The sequence below is a fragment of the Trichechus manatus genome, unplaced genomic scaffold, assembly GCF_000243295.1.
Source record: "Trichechus manatus latirostris isolate Lorelei unplaced genomic scaffold, TriManLat1.0 scaffold00004, whole genome shotgun sequence".
NCBI lineage: Eukaryota > Metazoa > Chordata > Mammalia > Sirenia > Trichechidae > Trichechus > Trichechus manatus.
Window position 1 is genome coordinate 16,489,403 of NW_004443940.1, and position 21,558 is coordinate 16,510,960.

The 21,558-nt window shown below is 39.1% G+C and overlaps 1 protein-coding gene across 2 annotated transcripts in view; it reads right to left on the reverse strand.

Annotated features, from left to right (window-relative positions):
- Window positions 1-21,558, reverse strand: part of MEIS1 (Meis homeobox 1) — a 140,053-nt gene that overhangs the window by 13,105 nt on the left and 105,390 nt on the right. For both annotated transcript variants that reach the window (XM_023733215.1, XM_023733219.1), the window contains exon 8: window positions 13,935-14,011. In XM_023733215.1, coding sequence (XP_023588983.1) covers window positions 13,935-14,011 — 77 coding nt within the window. The remainder of the gene's footprint in view (window positions 1-13,934; window positions 14,012-21,558) is intronic.

Below are 21,558 nucleotides of genomic sequence, written 5' to 3' on the forward strand. Positions count from 1 at the left end.
GAGGCCTCTACTTCAGTGGGCTCGGCTGGCAAAAAAAAAAAAAAAAAAAAAAGAAAGACGTTATCTTGACATTATCTCTTAATAAATTTAAGGTATGTTTTATACACAAACACTTCAGGGAAAGGATTCCAGCTATCTCCTGAATACTTCTCTGTTCTTCTGTTTTAAACAAGAAATTAACTTCAAAACTTTTTGTTGGAATTCTTCAATTTCGCTTTACACTTATTTATTGGATTTAATGATCCATAACTGGCTGTCTTCAGGGTCCAAACCTTCTCCTCTCCCTTTCTTTGTGAAATAAAATTTCATGAAACATGATTTTAAGATTCTCAAGAAAGTTGACTCAAACTCAAGTCAAACCTTAGGAAATTATGTTTTTGGCAACTTTTTCTCATTTCTTAACCTCCTCCAGGATCTAACAGTTCCCGGACTGCAATACATCATTTGTGTGGCAGGGGGTTGGGAGGTGGAGAATGGCGGCAGGAGGCAAATGGGGAGGAGGGGAGGAGGGGAGGAGGGGGCACATGTTCAGCTCTCCACCCACTTTGGAAACATAATATTGGAATTTGCTCAAGTCACAGTAAGCCCATCCATCAGCGGTATGAGAAGCTTTCCCTTCTCTAGCAGTAATGTGGGTATTTGTCAAATTACTCTAGAAAGAACTGAAGTTGTTGAAGACAATTAAAGAAGTTAATTACATATAAAATTTCCTTCAAAGCAACTAGTGAAAAAACAATCACTAATTAGTTACCAATTATGATGCAAAGTAATAACAAAACCCATACATTATTTTGGACTTTGGATGTTGAAATAACTTTCAAATACTTCATTGCTTAGAATATATTACAGAGAGTTTTCCTTGAAAGTAGAGTTTAAAATGATGTTTTTATTCTTAAAAAAGTAGGCTTGCTAATACCCTTTAATCGGGACTATAGGGTTGCTATGAGTTGGAATTGACTCAGTGGCAATGGGTTTGGGGGTTTTTTTTGGGGGGGATTTATCCTTTGAGCTAGCTCCAACTGTGAGTATAGAAGGATTTCTATTTCTTCTCTCACTACCTGCCACTTTCTAAGTCACTAAAGCCCTGGGATCCAAACTCAGTGGAATGAATTGTAGGGATCTATCACTAGACATAGCATAAGGAATACCCAACCGTTAAAAATATTTTAAATATCCATTAACATAAAGCAGAGGTAACAAAATGATTTTTATAAACATAAAATATTTGCTTAAATGGGACACCTTGCCAAATTTGAGTTTGCATATCCTTGTAGGTATAAGAAAAATAATGGCTTTCTTAGGGTATAAGGAATTAAAATGATTATTAGCACAATATATAAGCAATATGATATTCTAGGATAATATAGCAAAACATTCCCTATTAGTGGAAAAGCTAAAATAGATATAAAAATATCTTCAAAGAATAGACATGTCTTTCTTTGGTTTAATCGCTGAAGAGTTTTTCATTTAAATTCCAGTTTTCTCATTTTCGCAAAAAGTCAGTAAAACTGCATCTAACTAAACATCTTCTACACATTACAAAATATTTTTTTTTAAAAAGCAAATACTAGTTTCCTGTCAATGTCCTGGTAATTTACCATCTAAAGCGGGCACTTTTGAGAGTGAAAGGCCACTATTAATCATTACGCTGGGGCAGTAGGCATCAACCTCAAATGCCCTAGGCAGTTGGGGTGTATGGCCACCCTAATGATCAAGCATGCACTATATTTCCAAAGAAAATTTCCCCTGAATGACTGGAATTGAAACCCTGTTGGGTTAGAATGACGAGCCCCAGCATATGTAAGGCATTACAGAATCCCAGCACTGTCGTGAAGTCCCTCTGAGCTCTTTGCTTTCTCCAGGATCTCTCCTTTAGCTGTCTTAGCTCCCCAAGGCTTGACCAACCAGAAACCTCCCAGGCCTGGAGTCTCCACTCATGCCAAGGGTAGCTATCTCAAAATCTCACTTAATTTCTATTTTTACCTGGTCACAAAGTTAGACTACAGAATGGCAGAACAATGACCACTTGACTTGAATGGAGGCCTGGGTCTGTTCCTTTGAATGCTCACTGTAACTTCTGTTTCAATTATTAAAGCTTCAAGCTTAAGCTCTATGTAATTGTTATCAATATATAATCTGTAGCCCCTTAAAATATAAATGGAACCACTTACAATAAAGGGCAGAAATCTCTTCGTGGAGGTATATGACGAAATCTCTCAAATGTAGATAGACAATGGCACGAACCAAATAACCTCCTCTTTGAATTGGCCCAACTGTTGAAAAATGCTCTTGGGGATCTAAGCTACATTGGGGAAAGTTTTGAAAATGTGCATTTCACCTCTGAGTTGTTAGATTTCAATGTGGCTACCTTTTTATTTGAACAACATCACTCAAGATTATCATCATGGAAATACTGGCCAAGGGCAGGGAGAGATAAGAGCGGTGTCTAGGGGAAAGAGCGTGAGGACTGAGTAGGAAAACTGCTACTTCCTTGCTCTGGGATCATAAGAGTGTTTAGGTGCAGAAATTGTGATGGTTAAGTGAGTTAATGCTTACGAAAAACGCTTTGCAAATTGTAAAACCATGACGGGGTATATTGGGATACTGTCATTATGATTCTCAAAAATACATAATGGTACAAAAACTTGTACATGGATGTAGCAGCCTTGTTTATACTAGGCAAAAGGTGGAAACAACCCAAATGTCTATCAATTGATAAACGGATAAGCAAAATGTGATATATCCATACAATGAAATATTAATCAATAGAAAAAAAAGAATAAAGTACTCATATATTTTGGACATGTTATCAGGAGGGATCAGCCCTTGGAGAAGGACATCATGCTTGGTAAAGAAGAGGGTCGGTGAAAAAGAGGAAGGCCCTCAACAAGATGTATTGACACAGTGGCTGCAACAATGGACTCAAGCATAACAGGGATTGTGAGGATGGCGCAGGGCCAGGCAGTGCTTCCTTCTGTTGTACATAGGGTCGCTATGAGTCGGAATCGACTAAATGGCACCTAACAACAACAAACAAATGTGTTACAATGTGGATGACCCTTGAAAACATTCTGCTAAATGAAAGAAGCCAGTCACAGAAGACCATGTATTATATGACTCTATTTATACGAAACGTTCAGAACAGGCAAATCTACAGAGATAGAAAGTAGGTTAGTGGTTGCTTAGGGCTGGGGGTTATGGGGATGAGAGCTAAAGGTATGGGGTTTCTTTTTGGAGTAAGGAAAACTGTGGTGATGGTTGCGCAACTCTGAATATACTAAAGACCACTGAATTCTACACTTTAAATGGGTGAACTGTATGGTATGTCAATTGTATCTCAGGAGCCCTGGTGGCACAGTGGTTAAGTGATACAGCTGCTAACCCAAAGGCTGGCAGTTCGAATCCACCAGCAGCTCCTTGGAAACCTATGGGGCGGTTCTACTCTGTCCTATAGGGTTGCTATGGGTCGGAAAAACTCGACAGCAGTGGGTTTAAAGCTGTTTAAAATGCATAATGATGGATCAGAAGAAGCACTGTACTGGGACTCAGTCCCATCCCTGCCTGAATTATCAGTGTAACACTGCAAGGCCCTGAGCCTCAGGTTCCTCATCTGTCAGATGATGCGTAAAATCCCATCGAGGATGCATATTCTGGTTCTGCAGCACAGTGTTGCTGAAAGTTTAATCCATGCTCCTTTTTGATAAACTTCAAAATCTCATATCCCTTTGTCATTTGAAATTTCAGAAGAAATGGCATGACGAAGAAAGATTTTAATTCTCAATATGCTCCTTTACACAACATTCACTCAACGATTCTGCTATGTCCCTTCGGGCTCCCATGCCCCATGCAGCCCCCACTTGGCCAAGACCAGGATAATCTTTTGTTCTTTCTTCTCTGTAGAGTAGTGCCAGGTGATCAGCCATGGGACCTCAGATGTTCTATCTTTTGAACATGTACAATTTTGTTCCATTAGCTTTTCAACATCCCCTACCCCCTACCCTTTCCAAGTACACATGAACTCTGACCCAAACTAGGGATCAAATAAAGTCAACTATAGCAGATGCTGTAGTGATACAGGTCAAGAGACTCAATCCTCTATCTGGACAACAATCTTCAAAACCACTGGTATATACATTCAAATGAGCAGCCTTGAATAGAAAATACTGGGAATTTAAGTATGTATGTATGCATATGCGTAGATATTTTAAAATTATATGGTGCATTTAATTTCCATCTCCAGGCAATATACTCTTCTTGAACAATACTGACTTTATCAATAGTAAGCCAGCTCTCACCAAGGACAGGAAATTCCTTTTTGAGCTAAGTTACATTTAGAACCCAGGACCAATAATCCTTCATGGTTTTGTTGAAAGTTAATGTGTTTAAGAAAGCACATGTTTTTAGTCTTTCCCTTTTTCATCGATAGACTCTAATCTTGTGAAGCATTTGGTTCTTTAGTCACATTTGGTTAAGAAGGTAAAAAGGAAAAAGGGGCTCTCAAGGAGGGAAACAGACGAAGGGTTTTTGTTTTATTTGTCATTGTCCAGGTGTCGACGGCATGGTAAAGTTAATTATTTTTTATATAATGGGTTAGGCTAAGCATGGAAATAAAATAAAGAGGAACATATCAACAACTATGAAGGCATTGAATATGAGAGCCCCGTGTTTGCAAAGTTATAAGCATCCATGTCTTTGGGTGGATTTTTTTTTTTTTTTTTGCTTTAATGTTCTCCTTCCCCTTAAAAATTAAAAAAGAAGCAAAACAACCCCCTACCCAAGTATCTACAAAAACTTCTACAGCAGTCACACACTGGACGGATCCTGACCAGATCCAAGGTGAGGTGTGCCTTCAGAAACACTTCGCTCCCCCCCGCCCCTCCCCTCTCCCCCGTGCCCCTGGCTCCACCCATTTTTGAGAAAATTGTTTTATTCAACAAGGAGGGAACATTTGCCCCATTTTTAATATTTCAGGCTGACTTATAACCACTCAAAAATGCTGTTTGTTTTATGTAGGTGCAGCCTGAAGCAAAACGATGATGTAAGTGAGAGGGCCAGAGAGGGTCTCTGTGGACACAGCTCTGCGCTCCTCCGTGCTTCAGTGCTCAATGGTTAATCACCGAACACCAGCCTCAGCAACTGTTGACACTAAATAGGCGGAGATCAGGTCTGTGCAAGCAGAAAATACCAGAAAGGCAAACTGTACGTAAACACACTTAAGACAGATTTGACAAGAATAGACCTAAACCTGACTTGCTAGGAAACTACCCATGTTTGAAGCTTCAGTGCCCCTCTCAGCTGAGGCTGTTTCCCCTGACAAGGTTTCCTGTGAGAAAAGAAAGAGTAACATTTTAAAAAGTAAAATTTGTTTACAGAAGACTGCTAAGACACAGTTGTCCCCTTGATTCATAGAGTGTGAGTCTCAAATCTGCTCCTACATGCAGGACTTATGTAATGTAATACAGGCCTTCCATGTATACCTGGAGTAGAGCCAAATGAAAGAGGAAGAGAGAGAGAGTGGGAGAGAAAGAGGGAGAGAGAGAGAGGAAGAAGGAGAGGGAGAGACAGAGAGGAAGAGGGAGGGAAAGAAGGAGAGAGGAAGAGAGGGGCGAGAGGAGAGAGAGCAAAAGCCGGAGGTGGGGGAAGAGAGAGAGAGGGAGGAGACAGAGGGAGAGAGAGAGAGGGAGGGAGATGGAGAGGGAGAGGAGATAGAGGGAGAGGGAGAGAAGGAGAGAGGGAAAGAAGGAAAGAGAGGTAGAGGGAGAGAAGCGAGGAGAGAGAGAGAGGGAAGGCGAGAGAGAGCAAGAGTGAGAGAGAGCAAGGGAGAGAGAGACAGAGAGAGGGAGGGAGAGAGAGACAGAGAACCCACACACAACCACAATTCAAAAAGTTATTTCTCCTGACCTATGAAACTCATGCAAAGAAGCATAATGCTTAAATAGTCTTTTAATCTTATCTAACTGACACCTGACAACCCATTACTTACAGATTATTAATGTACCCACTAAAAAGTTTGTCATGTACAAAATTACTAGAGAAAAAGATTGAATGCCTGAGGAAAAAACAAATTTTGCTGTACAATAACTTCAGAAATTTCAAGCCTATTATCTGTCATGCCCTTCACAGACTCACAGCTCACTGCTAAAAACAATTGATTTATCTTTATTGTGGATCCTAAAATGACAGCGCACGTGTTTTTCATGTCTTGTGATAATGTTTAATTTCATCTAGTTTTTATTTTACAGTCTTTGATTTGCTTATTTAATGCGAGGAAAAGTAACAACTTTTCAATTAATTTTCCTGTTTGTCTCTTTATGGAAGGATGTGCTTTTCTTCCCCTGCAGTGTGAGGTTGGAAATGGAGTCAGCTTCAGAATATTCACTTTGCTCCTCTTTGGCTCACATTATTGTATGGTGTTGTTATTGTTGTATGCTGTCAAGTCAATTCTGACTCATTGCAACACTACAGGACAGAGTAAACCGAAAAAAAACCAAACTCATTGCCATCAAGTCAATTCTGACTCATAGCGACCCTATAGGACACAGTAGAACTGCCCCATAGGGTTCCCAAGGAGCACCTGGTGGATTTGAACTGCTGACCTTTTGGGAAGCAGCCATAGCTCTTAACCACTGCGCCACCAGGGTTTCCAGAGGACAGAGTAGAACTGCCCTAATTTGGGTTTCCTAGGCTGTCATCTTTATGGGAACAGATCACCAGGTCTTTTCTCCTTCAGAGCGGTGGGTGGGTTGGAAGCGCCAACCTGTCTGTAGCAGCCAAGCGCTTAACCATTGTGCTGCTATGGCTCCTTCACATTGCTATATAGAGAATTAAAAGGGGCCTTTTAAAACAAAAAAAGGTAGCCATCTAGTCAATTCCAACTCATGGTACCCCATGTGTGCAGAGTAGAACTGTGCTCCATAGGATTTTTAAAGCTTTCTGAAGCAGATCACCAGGGCTTTCTTCTGAGGCACCTTTCAGCTGGTAGCCAAGGCTTAACCATTTGCACCACCCAGGGACTCCTGGGAGAGGTCTGAGGATCTGACTAACTCATCCTACCCTTCCACTTGAAAGTGGAGGGCGGCTCTAAGGCCTCTTCCCGCTCTAATATCCCAGTTTAGATAATAATCTGACCAAAGAGCCATAAAGGGAATGTTCTGAGAGACGGTAACTCAGCAAGGACTCACCTTCAGTCAGTGAGGAGTGAAAAGGGGATGGAAAGTTCTGACTCCAACTGTTCTTTCCCCGCATGCCTCCTCACCTTACTCGCCCTGTGTAAAATTTATGTTGTCACGAGGCTTACAGGAGAATTTGTTCCTGAGCCACCTGTGGATGGGCGTTGTCCAGCAGGACTCTTTCCCCTGGACCCTGGTGCCTCTCGGCGCCCTCACTTCTGCTCTCTGCAGGTAAGCGGGAGTCAAGTCCTGCTCTGCTCGGCTGCATGACACACGGGGAGCTCTTTCCATTTCTCTGACCAGATACTTGGGGCCGAGACACTGAAAATGACAAATCTGGCTTAATTAAGACTCACCACAAGCTGTGCTGACCTACACACCACGTTCAGAGCCAACCACGAAGCCCCTGGTTCAACTGCCTTGAAAAAAATCGCAGAGACTCTGAATCCTTGGATCCGTGAGGAATAAAATCGAGCTCCCAGCTCACTCAGCTTCGTGTGTCACTTAAACTCCAACCCTAAGTGGCCCTGAAGTACTTCCTCAGGTTGTACTGGCTCTCAGCTTCCGGCATCACACTGTTGTCCTATTCTCCTGAAAAGCTCTGAAACTGCCTTTGAATGCTGGCTGGAGGATAAACAGTAGCTACAGAAAACAGTATTTGGACTCTTCAAATCCACTTTCTTACATCCCAGACCTTCCTATTTCTCTTCTCACCTACACTCCTGGCCCCATGGCAGAAGAAGGGGCAGGGTTTTTGCATGGAGCACAGCGGGTACACACCTACGCCTTCATAAGGGGTTTCTCTCTTTACCATTACTAAGGACGTGATTTCACACAGTGGGGAAAAGCTTTGAGTAAACCTATGGTGTAAAACTTAGAACAAAGTATCTTTAGCAGACTGCAGAGTCATTTCGAAAGAGGTTTGTTTGCTGGAAATTTCTTAAATCTGCAGACAAAGGTAGTGTCTCTGTTGAAGTCCTAAGACTCCCTGACATGACAATACCCGAAGGTTTCTAAATTCACAGCTCTTTTCCCTCCGAGCTATTTGCTCAGCCTTCCTAATAATACCTTGGCTGCCTGGCGCCCCGCCAGCTCTGTCTCAGATATGCAAGCTAAACATTTTTTGACTGATTTCAATATTTTCTTATGAGTAACTAGACAGTATTTTATCTAGTGAGTATTACTGATTGCTGTCATCTAAGCCCAGAGTAAGCGCCTGTAAAGGTAGTATTAGTAGCATTGACACTCCAGGTGAAAAGCATAGCAATTAACCAAAACTTGGAGAACAACAACACATTCCGAAAAGTGCTGGGGAGTTATTCTATTTCTATTTCCTCATCTTTGTCTTCTTCTTCTTCTTTCTTTTTTTTTTTTTTTTGGTTAAATACTGCACCTGTTACTCCATTGCTCGATTAAGAGGTCGACCTTAAATGTAGGTTACACTTATATTCTCAAGGGAAAAAGTTAAACCACCTGCTTAATAGAATTCCTTTTTGTGTGTGTGAAGCTGTTCCATCCCTAGGTGAACCCCAGGAAAGGAGAACCACTCTGCTCAGCACTTCATTTTGTAGTTGAACGGCAAACAAGTGACCGAGCGCTTCTCGCGTGCTGCACTGTATTTTGCATCTGTTTCCCTTGCTTTTGTGTCATGCCTCTGGTTAGCTTTATTGACAAAACAATCTGTGCCTAAGGTTTAAACAACATCTGTAAATCTACTATTAAATTATGTTGGACGAAAAAGCAGAACAGTTCTATGAAACCTTCTGACCCCTGATTGATTTTTAGATCACAGAAGTTGAAGGGGTAATTTGTGAATGTTTTAGCATTTACATCGAAATAGGTACCTATATTTATAGAATATTTGATTACATATAAAAGTATTTACTGCATTATTACAATAACTCAGAAAGGAACTTGACCTTTACCAGTCGAATCTGTTGGTTCTAATAAAGGAGATCCTATTTTCTTAAAAATAAGTTTACATTTTTTACCTGCCAGTGGCATAAATCTCTAAGGATAACATACATTTTTTTCCCCACTAGTAATACATGGGAGGTACTGCCTGAATGCTTTGCACTTTTGAAGGCAGTAAATGAAGTAAGTAGGAAAATCTGGTCCGTGTACTAAATCTGTGAACTCTAGATCTGTGACAGTTCTGCACAGCATCACCTCGGATGTTAGGATTGCTACCGGGATGGTCTGTGATCAGCTACTAACAAAAAGGTCAAATCTACCCAGTGTGGAGTCACAGAAGAAAGGCCTGGGGATCTATTTCTGTAAGTTTGCCATCACTGAAAACCCCATGGAGTGCAGTTCTACTCTGACACACACGGGGTCGCCATAAGTCGGAATCAGCTGGAATGAAACAGATTTTCTTTTCTTTTTTTGGGGGGGATATTGACAGAAAGTGATTTTTTTCTCTCCGCACACAGATTTTATTTCACATGTAACACATACTTAGCACCTAAAATCCATATTGCCTTCTCAGAGCACAAAAGAATAATCGTTTAACATCACTCCTTAATGCGATAGTGTTTGGATGAGAATAGTAAACAAGGAAACTGTAAAATTCGTTCAGTATACCCTAGGCTAGAACTTTGCTGAGGCAGGAAGTGTGTGAGGCTTTCAGCAACTGAGATACAATCACAAGGCACAAGTTTTCATCACACAGAATTCCCAGGTGTGCAACATTGGTGTGAAAACACGTAAGAGTTTGCATTTGACCATTCTACATTCACATTTTCAATATAAAAAAATAAAGCTCATCTATTCCAGAGAAAAGAGTACCTAGTATTCACTTTGTATGTGTGTGTATTTTCTTTAAAGTTCAACCTAAATATTTAAAGACCTAAAATAATCACCTAATCCAAAAATTTTAAGTTTCTACTTAGATGATGAAGAAATTCAACACATTAATGTACTTTTGCTGCTGATGTAACAGATATTTGTCACAACAACAACACTGAAAAAACGAAGAAGACAAAAGCCCTGAATGTTACTATTTATCATTTTGAGATCAAATTATAATTGGGACGATTAAAAAAAAGAAAATTATAATTGGGGGTGAGAGAGCAAAGGAGGAAGAATACATAAATTTATGACACACATTATATTTCAGAAGTATGCTTGAAGTCTCCATCTAGCATGCTAGATTGAAATATTTAGGCAATTAGCTATGGAAGTCAATACTTTAAAAAAACATACATTTACCTCAAATATTTATATAATTTAGGCAAAAATATTTTTACCCAGATTATTTGCATAAGTAATTTATTGGCATAGACTTGGCCTAAGATGTCTCCTCTAATAAATTTCACATCCTGAGGCCTCAAATCCTGTTAACAATGAATGCAAACCATTTAAAGATTCTTCCTTTTTTATTCTGACAAGCAGACCAAATGTAAGAGTTACAACAATTATTTCTTTTATTCTTAATTTTCTCTTGAATAATCAAATTGCTTTCCTTGTTTTACATTTAATTCCCCCTGCTATACTCCCCCACTCAGGCCTAATCTTCTTTGGAAATAGTCAGCCAAAGCAGGTAGCATATAGCACTTATATGGCAATTAAAGAAGGGTAAAATTAGTTCGGTGATGGAATGAAAGAATAATTACAATGCGTCAAACTTCTCATCCCATTTTCCAATCCAAACCTAACTTAATGCTATGTCAGCCAGGGTCTCTATGACAAGCTAACAACCAGACATGAGTTTATATTTTCACTTACATATTGTGTATTTCATATGTTATGTTGCTGCCAATAATTATGACTGATCTACACCCAGCCTGCCCTTCGGCGTTTTATTAAATCTCTCCAACAGTGACTTACAATGACTCATAGTTCGTACAAAAATGTACATGTGTTAACAAGTTTTAAGAAATCCAAGAAGGAAGACACAAATTTGAAAAAGTGTAGCTAAATACGATGAAGGAAGACTGCTAAAATACTAATGAGGATTTTTTTTTTTTTTTTAAGGTATTTCTAGAAGGAAGTAACTTGGGCTGATGTTTAATACAGGAAAAATGATTACAAGCTTTCAAAGAAGCTTGTGTAATTTCTCAGTACAGTAAAGCAAAAGCAAAACCACACAGTGTTTATTCTGCTTTTTAGTACTCAAATAGGTCACATTTTAAGATTGTCTGACATTTTGGTTTCTATGCAGTACTGTTTGAGTTTCCCCGTTTTTGCATCGTATTTCCTACTCAATGTCTAAAGAAAAAAAATGTATTATCGGTTCCTTAAAAGTAAGAGGTCTGGAAGAGAATTAATAATCCTTTAAAAACTCAAATCAAACATGGGAATGTCATTTTTCATCAAAGTGAAGAAAAACCAACCTCTATTATAATTTCCAGTAACTTCAGGAAAATTCTCTACCACAAAGTTGTTGAGAGTTGAAACAGTTGTCAAACGCACAGCAATGAAGTGCAAGCAAAAGTCACTTCTAACTCCACATAGAAGCAAAGGGAACACAAGCACAGACCACCCGAGGTGCTGGTTAAGGAACAGAATTGTGTTTCTATCCCAAATAACGTAAAAGTAATTGCTAAGGTATATACCTGTGCAGAACTGAGTATCAATATGTTGTTTAGGGCAATGTCTTCATATACTTTGAAAAATTATTTAATGTACGTGCTATGATTATAACTTATTTTGCGATCTTTTTCTCCTCCCGTTGTGGTTAAGCATTTGGCTGTTAACCAAAAGGTCGGCAGTTCAAATCCTCCAGTCACTCCCTGGAAACCCTATCGGGCAGTTCTACTCTGTCCTAGAGGGTTACACTAAGTCGGCAATGGGTTTGGTTTTTTTGGTTTTGAACTACAAATTAAAGTAGGATTGTGATCACTGACTAGAAACAGTCCGTGTGTCTCCAACACAGATTTTGCACAGAATCTGAAAAATCAATGTATATTTTTGGGTCGCATAGGACCTTCTTCCTGCCTCTGCATTCACAAGAGATGGACCATGAGGTTTTCCACCCAAGGAAAGCAACTTGTACTGGAATGTGTTTCCTGGTAACCGTGTTTATGGATGGAGTTTGCTAGCAACACTAAGGAGGAAGAGAGATGGCATGTGTGATACATCACCTGAACAGCAGCAGAGCCTCTGCTTCCCTTAATGAGAGAGCTTGCTCTGCCACTCCTTTGCCCTCAAAGCGGAACATTTCCCAGGGAAATGCAACATTTGGACAGCCTCTCGACTGTATTAAAATCACCTCACCATCAGTTTAAGTTAAAAAAAAAAAAATGTGAATTTAGGTGTGCATCCAAAAGTCGTCTACCCTCTAATCTCGTCTCGAACACTTTGAAAGATTAAATTCAAATATGTGGTATCCACTGACTTGAAAATGAAGGTACAACAGCAGGTGAAAACAAAAAAAACAACTCAGCAGCAACGTGACTCCTGGTAACACGTTTAGATAGAGTAAGCTTTCTGCTCCTTCTCTAGCCACTGACTGAAGGGCTGCTGCAAAAATTGATCTCCCAAGGCTGCCGTAAGGTCACAGAAATTGATAACCCTTACAAGCGATGCTTATGTGAGTCTGGCTGTGTCTTGCAGATAGTGCACTTTGTAAATTAATCCTCCAAAGGCAAATATATTGTAAGTAGCTTGTTATCTCTAAAATACTAAATTGAAGAATACATGGGATTATATTGACAGAAATTACATTTTATGTAATGGGGTTTAATATATCTGAAATCTCTCCCAAAGGCTCCCAGGCTCTCTAACAGAGAAGGGTCTGTTAATGTAGGTGCAATGGACATCAAGAACAAATTTATTCACCAAAATGGATTAGGCCATGTAATCAGAGATTCTGTAATATTAATCTTTGACACTTATTGGACAGAAAGAAATACTTCTGTCTGCAAACCGGCATTCCCAGCTCTCCCCTTTCCCCAGCCAGGCTTTGGCCTTTTCTGGATTTTACTTCAAAGAGGATAAGGTTTCCCCAACATAAACACTAATCTAAAAATATTAGGACAATTAATTAGATACACTTAGGTTTAGAGGATATTGGATTTCGATACCCTTCAAATATGACACTAGCTCCGGGTGATTATATGAAATCTGGCTTTCAGCACACTCACAAAGGGTAATAAATCATACTTTCCCAAAGCCTCGTTGCCACGTCACTGTACATTAAGTCAGAATATTGTTGGCTGGAGGTTGGTACATAATCTCAGCTTCTCCCAAATCAGGAATTTACACATTTATTTAGAAACAGTACTGCACAGCCCTGAAATACATCAGGTTTGAAGAGCTTCAAAGTAGCTATTTCTCCCTTTCAATATACTAGAGATAAGGGAAGAGGGGAGACCATCCTTGAATACACAGCCCTAGCAAAATCTAACTGAATTTAGTTATTCAATGAATATAAAACCTGACTGATATGGGATGGTGGATTTTCTTGTTTCCTAGAAAATAGGATGATACTACTCTATGTATCAATTATCCTGAAAGGGGGAGGGGGGGGAAGCTATTGAGAGAGACACACTTACAGAGCTAATGGTGAATATGAATTAAACACATGCCTATACTATGTATAAAATTTGCCAATTTAGAAAGGAGGTGGAAAATGATACAATGTTTCATTTTCCTGATTAGCAAGTGTCTCCCCTATCAGTCAACAGTTTGTATTCACCTTTGGATCAAAACGCCACCAGGGAAAGCAGCAACAACTGGGTGTGTCTTCTTAATGCAAAACATTAGCTGCAGGTTGCCAGAGGGGGAACAGACTGTGTGTAAACACAAAGCCAAATTACTTACCAATTGTTCACTTGAAGGATGGTGAGTCCCGTGTCTTGTGCCAACTGCTTTTTCTGTTCTTCAGAAGGGTAAGGATGCTTAAAGAGAACAAAAAAAGATACGTGTACATCAGAAAATATTCAGGCCATTTTGTCAATAACCTAAGTGTCTAGTGAAGTCTATAATTAAAGGTAAAAATGCTGAGGTGTGTCACTCTTATTAATGGAATACTACATCATCTAATTAATGGCACTAAAAGACAAGCCAATTACAAAGATTAGTGAAGTGTATAAATAGCTACTTAGGATACTTGCGGAACCTTGATACTGAGTTTATCCTTTACCAGGTTTATTTGTTGCAAACACGAAAGTTTAGTATGATCCTCACTGTATTTTATAGGATTAAAATAAGGGCAAGCCTTTTGCTTTACCATATAAAAACATACCACTTGGACTTAATATTTTTATGACACTGTGGACTTAACCATTTAAACCAACAATCTCCAGTTGTTAAGCACCTTGCGTCAGTGTGACACTCTCCTTCAAAAATACCATATTGCTGGATGTAAATATCAAAACGGAGAGTAGCTATATTTAAAGAGTAAGAACAAAACTAACAAAAACCACTATTCACTTAGCTCTTCTCCAATGCGCAAACCAACAAAATTCAACCAGAGTTGGTTTCCATATCTGAATGTCAACACATGCTGGGATTGTGAACACAGGCCAATAGAAGGTCAAAGACCAGCATATTTTGCATGCCAAGAACAAGCCCAGCTATGTTCCTCATGAATTACAGTGGATAAAGCGTATTGCAGGATAAGATAATAAAATGAAACCCATGCCTCCCTGTAAGAAGGTTTAGAATTTGACAGCAATTAATTCTGGCACACTTTTTGTTCAATAGTCAATTATATCTAAATTTGAAATATACATTTCTAAAACCTGAGGAAAGCACTGAGAGCATGATTTCCATCTATGGAGACACCGGCTAGCTCAAAACAAAGCATCACAATAAACTCTCCCAAGATAAAGTTGTTCTGATAGTCAACCCTCTGTTCTATTATGAATGGAAAAGGGCACCCCCAACTCTCAGTTTAACTATCTGTGCCATTGAAACTAAATTCTGGTCTATTGAAAGCTAATTAACATAGCTTTTAATTTCATTAATAATGTCTGATTAGATGTTAAAAAGGCTTATGAATGACCAGCGCTCTTATATGTAAGTTTAAATATGTTCTATTCCTATACACATGGGATTCGTTTGTGTAGAGCAGAGACACAGCAATTTTTCCCATAAGCATTGTCTTTGATTGTCACATAATCAATAAGTACACAATTAGAATAAGGCTTTGCTTTCATGGAATATAGTGCCTTTCTCTAAAGAGCTCCAAGTATATTACAGACAGGATGGTAATTAATCCCCATTATATCCCTTTGAGGGACATAAATGGAATCCATCGCCCCTCCTGAGCCTCACCCTCATGCCACCCCTCTGCCCAGATACACTGTCCTGCTTTCTGTTCTTCCAACATGCCAAGCTTGTTCCTATCATTCAGGCTCCTGCTCCATTGTCAGTTTCGGGTCTTAGCTAAAATATCAAGCTTTATCCAGCTCAGTCACCACCCCCCCACCTTATCACTCTCCCATCAACCTTTCTCTTATTTCCTTAGCAGCAAGCATCACTCCCTGAAACATCAGTTTAAATTATTTTTTTCCTCTTTGGCGTGTCTCTTCCCAGCCAATTAAACCAAACAACTAGCTGCTGTTGAGTCGATTCTGACTCATGGTGACCCTATGTGTGTCAGAGCAGAACTGTGCTCCTTAGGGTTTTCAGGGACTGATTTTTCAGAAGTAGATGGTCTTTTTTCCGAGGGGTCTCTGGGTGGACCCAAATGTCCAAATTTTCAGTGAGCAGCCGAGTCGTTAACTGTTTGTGCAACTCTAAAGTCCTTCCCTATCTTGCTCACCATCCTCAAAACCCTGACTAGCACATAACCGGAAATCAGTAAATATCTGTCAAAGGAATGAATAGCTATTATTTGCCAAGATACACAGATATTCTCCACTCAGATACAACATCAAATCTATAATAAAAAATTTTCAACACCTACAGGAAGCATAAACAATCCAATCTGAGATTGACTATACTACTTTCCTTACTTCAATTGTGAAAGTGACGTCAACTCATTCTTTTCAAATAAAAGCATACAAACCTTGTAATAAGCTAAAATCATAGGTGGCAATCAGCCTGCTCAAGGTAATGCCAGTCACAGCAACCAAAACAATTGGATACTGAGCTAAAAGAAATGCACAATGGAGAAAAAGATTGAAGTTGTCAAGGATTTCATTTTACTTGGATTCACAATCTATGCCCATGGGAGCAGCAGTCAAGAAATCAAACGACGTATTGCATCAAGCAAATCTGCTGCAAAAGACTCTTCAAAGTGTTTAAAAGCAAAGGAAAGATGTCACTTTGAGGACTGAGGTGCGCCTGACCCAAGCCATGGTATTTTGATCACCTCATATGCATGCGCAAGCTGGACAATGAATAAGGAAGACGGAAGAAGAATTGTTGTCTTTGAATTACAGTGTTGACGAAGAATATTAACCATATCATGGACTGCCAGAAGAATGAACAAGTCTGTCTTGGAAGAAGTACAGCCAGAGTGCTCTTTAGAAGCAAAGACGGTGAGACTTCATCTCACATACTTTGGACACATTATCAAGAGGGACCAATCCCTGGAGAAGGACATCATGCTTGGTAAAGCAGAGGGTCAGGGAAAGACAGGAAGGCCCTCAATGAGATGGATTATCACCGTGGCTGCAAGAATGAGCTCAAGCATAGCAGCGATTGTGAGAAAGGTGCAGTACTGGGCAGTGTTTCCTTCTGTTGTACATAGGGTTGCTATGAGTCGGAACTGACTCAAGGGCACCTAACAACAACTCTAAGGTTTAAAATATAACTCCCACTCTGTAAATGTTTGCCACACAATGCAGACCAAATGAATCTTTTTATTGAATTACGGTTTGGTACATAGTAGTTCCATGTCTGTACTAGTTTAAGAATCATAGGTAGGTAAACATGACCCTATTACACTGTATCATTTATGCTGGCACTCACTATGTGACTTTGAACATAGGAACAACTTTTCTAATCCTCAGTTTTGCCATCTAAGTTCTAAGAACCATTGAAGTTAAAGGTTACTTGAGCTAGCAGTTTTTACATTATCATCCAACCAGAATATAAACTCAATTTTGAAATATGTGAATTATAGCATCCAGCTATTGGTACTATTTGCCATATAAAGTTGTAGATTAATGTATGCAAGCAGTGTCTTATCTAGAACATTTTCTGTAACATTATCTTGCTTACAGTTTTCCAGGTCCTGTGGAAAATCTCTTCCAGTGATTTTGAACAGAATTAATAAATATGTCAACATTCCCTTCTCACTGTAGCTGGATGGCAACACCTTTCACCCTTTCTTGTTAGTTGTGTCTTAATGTTAGGACCAGAACTGGATAACAAGTAATATTTATGCCATTTATCTTTATTACTTTCAAAATTGAGAATTGTCACAGTAATTTATTTGTGCTGTGTTTTCAAGAGTATTTTTGCACGCCTGCTTGTGAGCAAGTTTTATATATATTCTTATAAAGCAAATGGAATTCACATTTTATTTATGTAAGTGGTGTCAGGAAAACTCTCTTTGGATCATTAAAATTACCTGAGTCATTACAGCCTCAAAGAGCAACACTATGGTCCTCAAAATTTCAGTGCAACTTTATGCTGTTCCTTCACATCACGTAGTTTCTGATTTTATAATTTAAATATCATAAAATGAGAAAATTCTACCTTTTTTTCCTCTGTCACTTTTCATGTGATCTAATTTTAAGTAATTGGAACAAACTGTGTCTAATTTCATGCGGCATAATTGCTAGGCAGCCTCAAGCTATAGAGACCCAGCACTCTGTCTCCATTAAGCAATTTTCAGTTGTTCGGGATTTTTTTTTTTTTTTTTTTAATAGAAATGAACAAGCCTGGGCAAAATTAAGTGTCACAAATAATCTGGCCATTGTTAAGAAAAAAATAAGGTATCAACAAAATTCCTAGACCCTCCTCTACGGTGGGTCAACTGACTGCTTTTTCTTTTTCTCATAGTTCTTGGCCTTGGTGTCCCACAAACTTTCAGTTCCTCAAAAAAATCTATAATTGCTAGAATCACATGAAAGCCATTACTTCTTGCAGCTAATCCATAGCCAGCCAAAAATCTGCAAAGAAGTAGTCTTTTTAACTGAAATCCAATATATTTAAATATCTTAAATCCTGTGCATCTTTACTAGATAAGCTTTTTGTAGACAGTATGAGTTATTCCTTCGTAGACTTTAAAAAAAAATGACAAAAACCTAACGTGCCACAGGCAAGGCTGCTGTAAAAATATTCAAAGCCCTATTGTGTTCAGCCCACAAGGCTAGCGAGGGTGCTACGGGCAAAGGCAGCCCGTCATTTTGCAAAGGAAATAAAAAAAGAGTGATCCCTGAGAAGTGCCATTTTAAGAAGAAAATGGGAAATTCATTCCAAACCATTGCAACATAGAGCCTGAGTCACCCCTTGCCATTTTCCTGGACACTTTCACTGTTATTGCGTCTAAATGGCAAGGACACTAGTTTAAGAAAGCTCAGTAGAGTCTTGCGAAGGAAAGATGAATTGCACATGCCAGCTACACCAATCCACCTAACCACTTTGGGATATCAAAGCAAATTTGACCACAGTCCAATAGACAGTGACTGGAGACCTTGCCTTTGTTGTGTACATTAGCCTCATGCCATCATCTCTTAAAAGCTTAATTATTTGCAAACAATTGATCAAGATGGGAATTTGAGAAAGGATATGCAAGGGCCACTGGGAGAACTGCATCGCATTAAGAGAGCAAACAAAATTACCTTTAGATCTTACTATAAGAATTAACGATTGAGACGGGAGAGCTACGCAGTGCAGTAGCTGCAAGGGGTCTTTCTCGAGTGTTTCCCATTTGATCTGCATTAACACCTCAGGAATGAGTGAAAGCCATAAAACAGTGATTATGTATGGGTAAAGCTGACCCTCCCTTCCAGCATCAAACCCGCACACGTGTATTAGGCTGGCTTCGCTGGGAAGAGAAGAGATGCTGGGCTCAAGGGGAAATAAGTGGCTTGTAGGCAGTGGAGCCTCATCGAAAGGGAATAACTTACAAAATGATCATCATTATTTCAGTAATCAACACCCTGACTTCTCCCTTATGGTGGACGTCTCATGCTGAAATATAAACTAACTGCCTCTCTTCACGCGTTTTTAGATGCGGTGTGACTTCTAATAATGACCCAATATAGCAGAGATTGCTTAATAATCCCATCTAAGATAAAAAGCCATCCCGAGAGTATGTGCCCGGGGTAATAGAAATAGTTAAAGAATGTCTGAAAAAAAGTCTAAAATAGCTTATGCAAAAGTTCAGTCTGAATTGTCATTGTAACCGTGACAAGGATTGGAAAGTGACAGAAAACGGCAACTTTCTAAAGAAAGTTATCTTTGCACAATGTCAATTTTATTTCTTAAGGCTGGGGTAGGAAAGGGGGCCCTGATGTGGGTTTTCTGGTATTTACAAGTTTACAACACAGTGGATGAAAACATTTATTTGAACAACCAAGCTGACTTTTTCAGATGAGTATCAATGGGAAAAGAGAAACTCTCCAGTAAACACAGATGGAAAATGGCCAGCCTCATATCTTAATGCTATCCTTGACCACACGTACTCCTTTCATCAAATATTCCACCCCGACTGCAAATGTGGATGGCAAGACAGTGATGAACTTTATCTTATCTACCCTGGTAACCAAGTTTCAATAACGTTACCTCCCTCACCGCCTTGCCCACTCTAACGACGCATTGTAATGGCAGCAGAAAATTTGAAAATAATCCTGTACAGAGCTCGCTGGTGAGATAATGGAAGGGCTACACTGCCCCTTCTCAAGCCTCAGATTGGTAATTTCTTGTGACACAGAACTGCCTCTACACCGAAACTGCAAAACAGCTATAACAAAGCAATAGAGGTGGAAGCAATTTTCAAGCAAAATGCTACATGCTATACTTTAAAAGGCATGGGAATAGGTACCAGAAGAACTGATCTAACAGGAGAAATTATGGCAACTGTCCAATATAACCCTTATCAAAGCAATGTTCTGTTGCTTGGCTGAATATGTTGGAAGAACAATTTCAGAACTTCTTTTATCCTTTTTCCTCCAGCCCTTTGCCTCCTCCACAGCTAAGTTTAATGCATTAATATAAGTTGACCTTGAGCTAAACTCTGGTATGGGATGGAGAGATACTCCCTTTAAAGAAAAAAAAATCTACTATATATGGCTTTTAACCATTAAATCTCTGTGCTCTTTTAAAACTTCTGCTGAGTTTATGTCACTAAAGGGATACTGTGGATCTAAATGGAAATAACCAGCTATATATTTGATCTTTAAGAGGATAAGCAGAAACTGGCTAACCAAATATCCAATTATATTTATTATATTTGTTTAACTTTTTCTTTTGCCAGTAAAAACTTCTCCCACTCTAAATAAACTGGCCGTGCTTTTCCCCTTATGCGTAGACTATGAATAGCTTACATTGTGACAATTACATTGATCTAGGATACTTTTTCCTTTAAAAAAAATCCATAATGCTTCCCTATTGTCTCTCAGCTTTATGAATTAGTTTTACTGTTTCAGTGAATGCTTTTTTGTCTTCTGACTGCACATTATCAAAGAGACACTTTGTGCCTCTCATTTGCATTACTAAAGCAGTGCACCATGCAGTCTAAGAACAGAGCCTGAATGCATAGTAGCCGAGTCCTGCATCCTCACACATGCTGGAATCAAAAGAAGAACGGTGGTGTGGGTACTGGCTAAGAAGCCAAAAATGTTTGGAGCATCATCAGTGAAGTCACAGGATCTCAACCTGCTTTCTGAATTCTCCACCGATGCTCCTAGACTGCCTGGCTGCTCAGACTAAACGTGCTCCATTTATTGTTTAGCGCTGGCTGTTCCTGCAGCACAGTTGAGTCATTTTGTAGACAATCCCTCCTAGTTCTTGCATCCCCAGCAACAGCTATGAGAAGTTGCCAGTGGAGGTGTGCAAATAGGAAAGTCAGGTAGGAATCTGTAAGCTTGATCTTATCACATGAAAATGACCTAACCATGGAAGGCAAAGTGGAACACTGTAATATTTCATAACGATCTTTGGTTTTGCACTAATGAGTCTATCTTTATAATAAGAGCAATGAAAACATTGTTTATAGCCAATTATAAGAGGCCAATACTAAAATGCCCTGCCTGCCTCACTTATCTGATCGTTTAATTTCTTGTAAATATCAGTTAAGCATAAAATAAAAACACCAAATAAAAAACCAGATACTTATATTAAGGGATGTCATAGTCCTTTGTACCTGGGGTATTTTTAAGTTGCTTGCAATTCTGCAATTATATATATATATATATATATATAAAATGAGTAGATCTAAAACATTATATATGTTATATATACACATATATATATAACAGGAATATTTAAAAGTATATATATATAAAGAATGGATCTAAAGCATTATATATGTGTACGTATA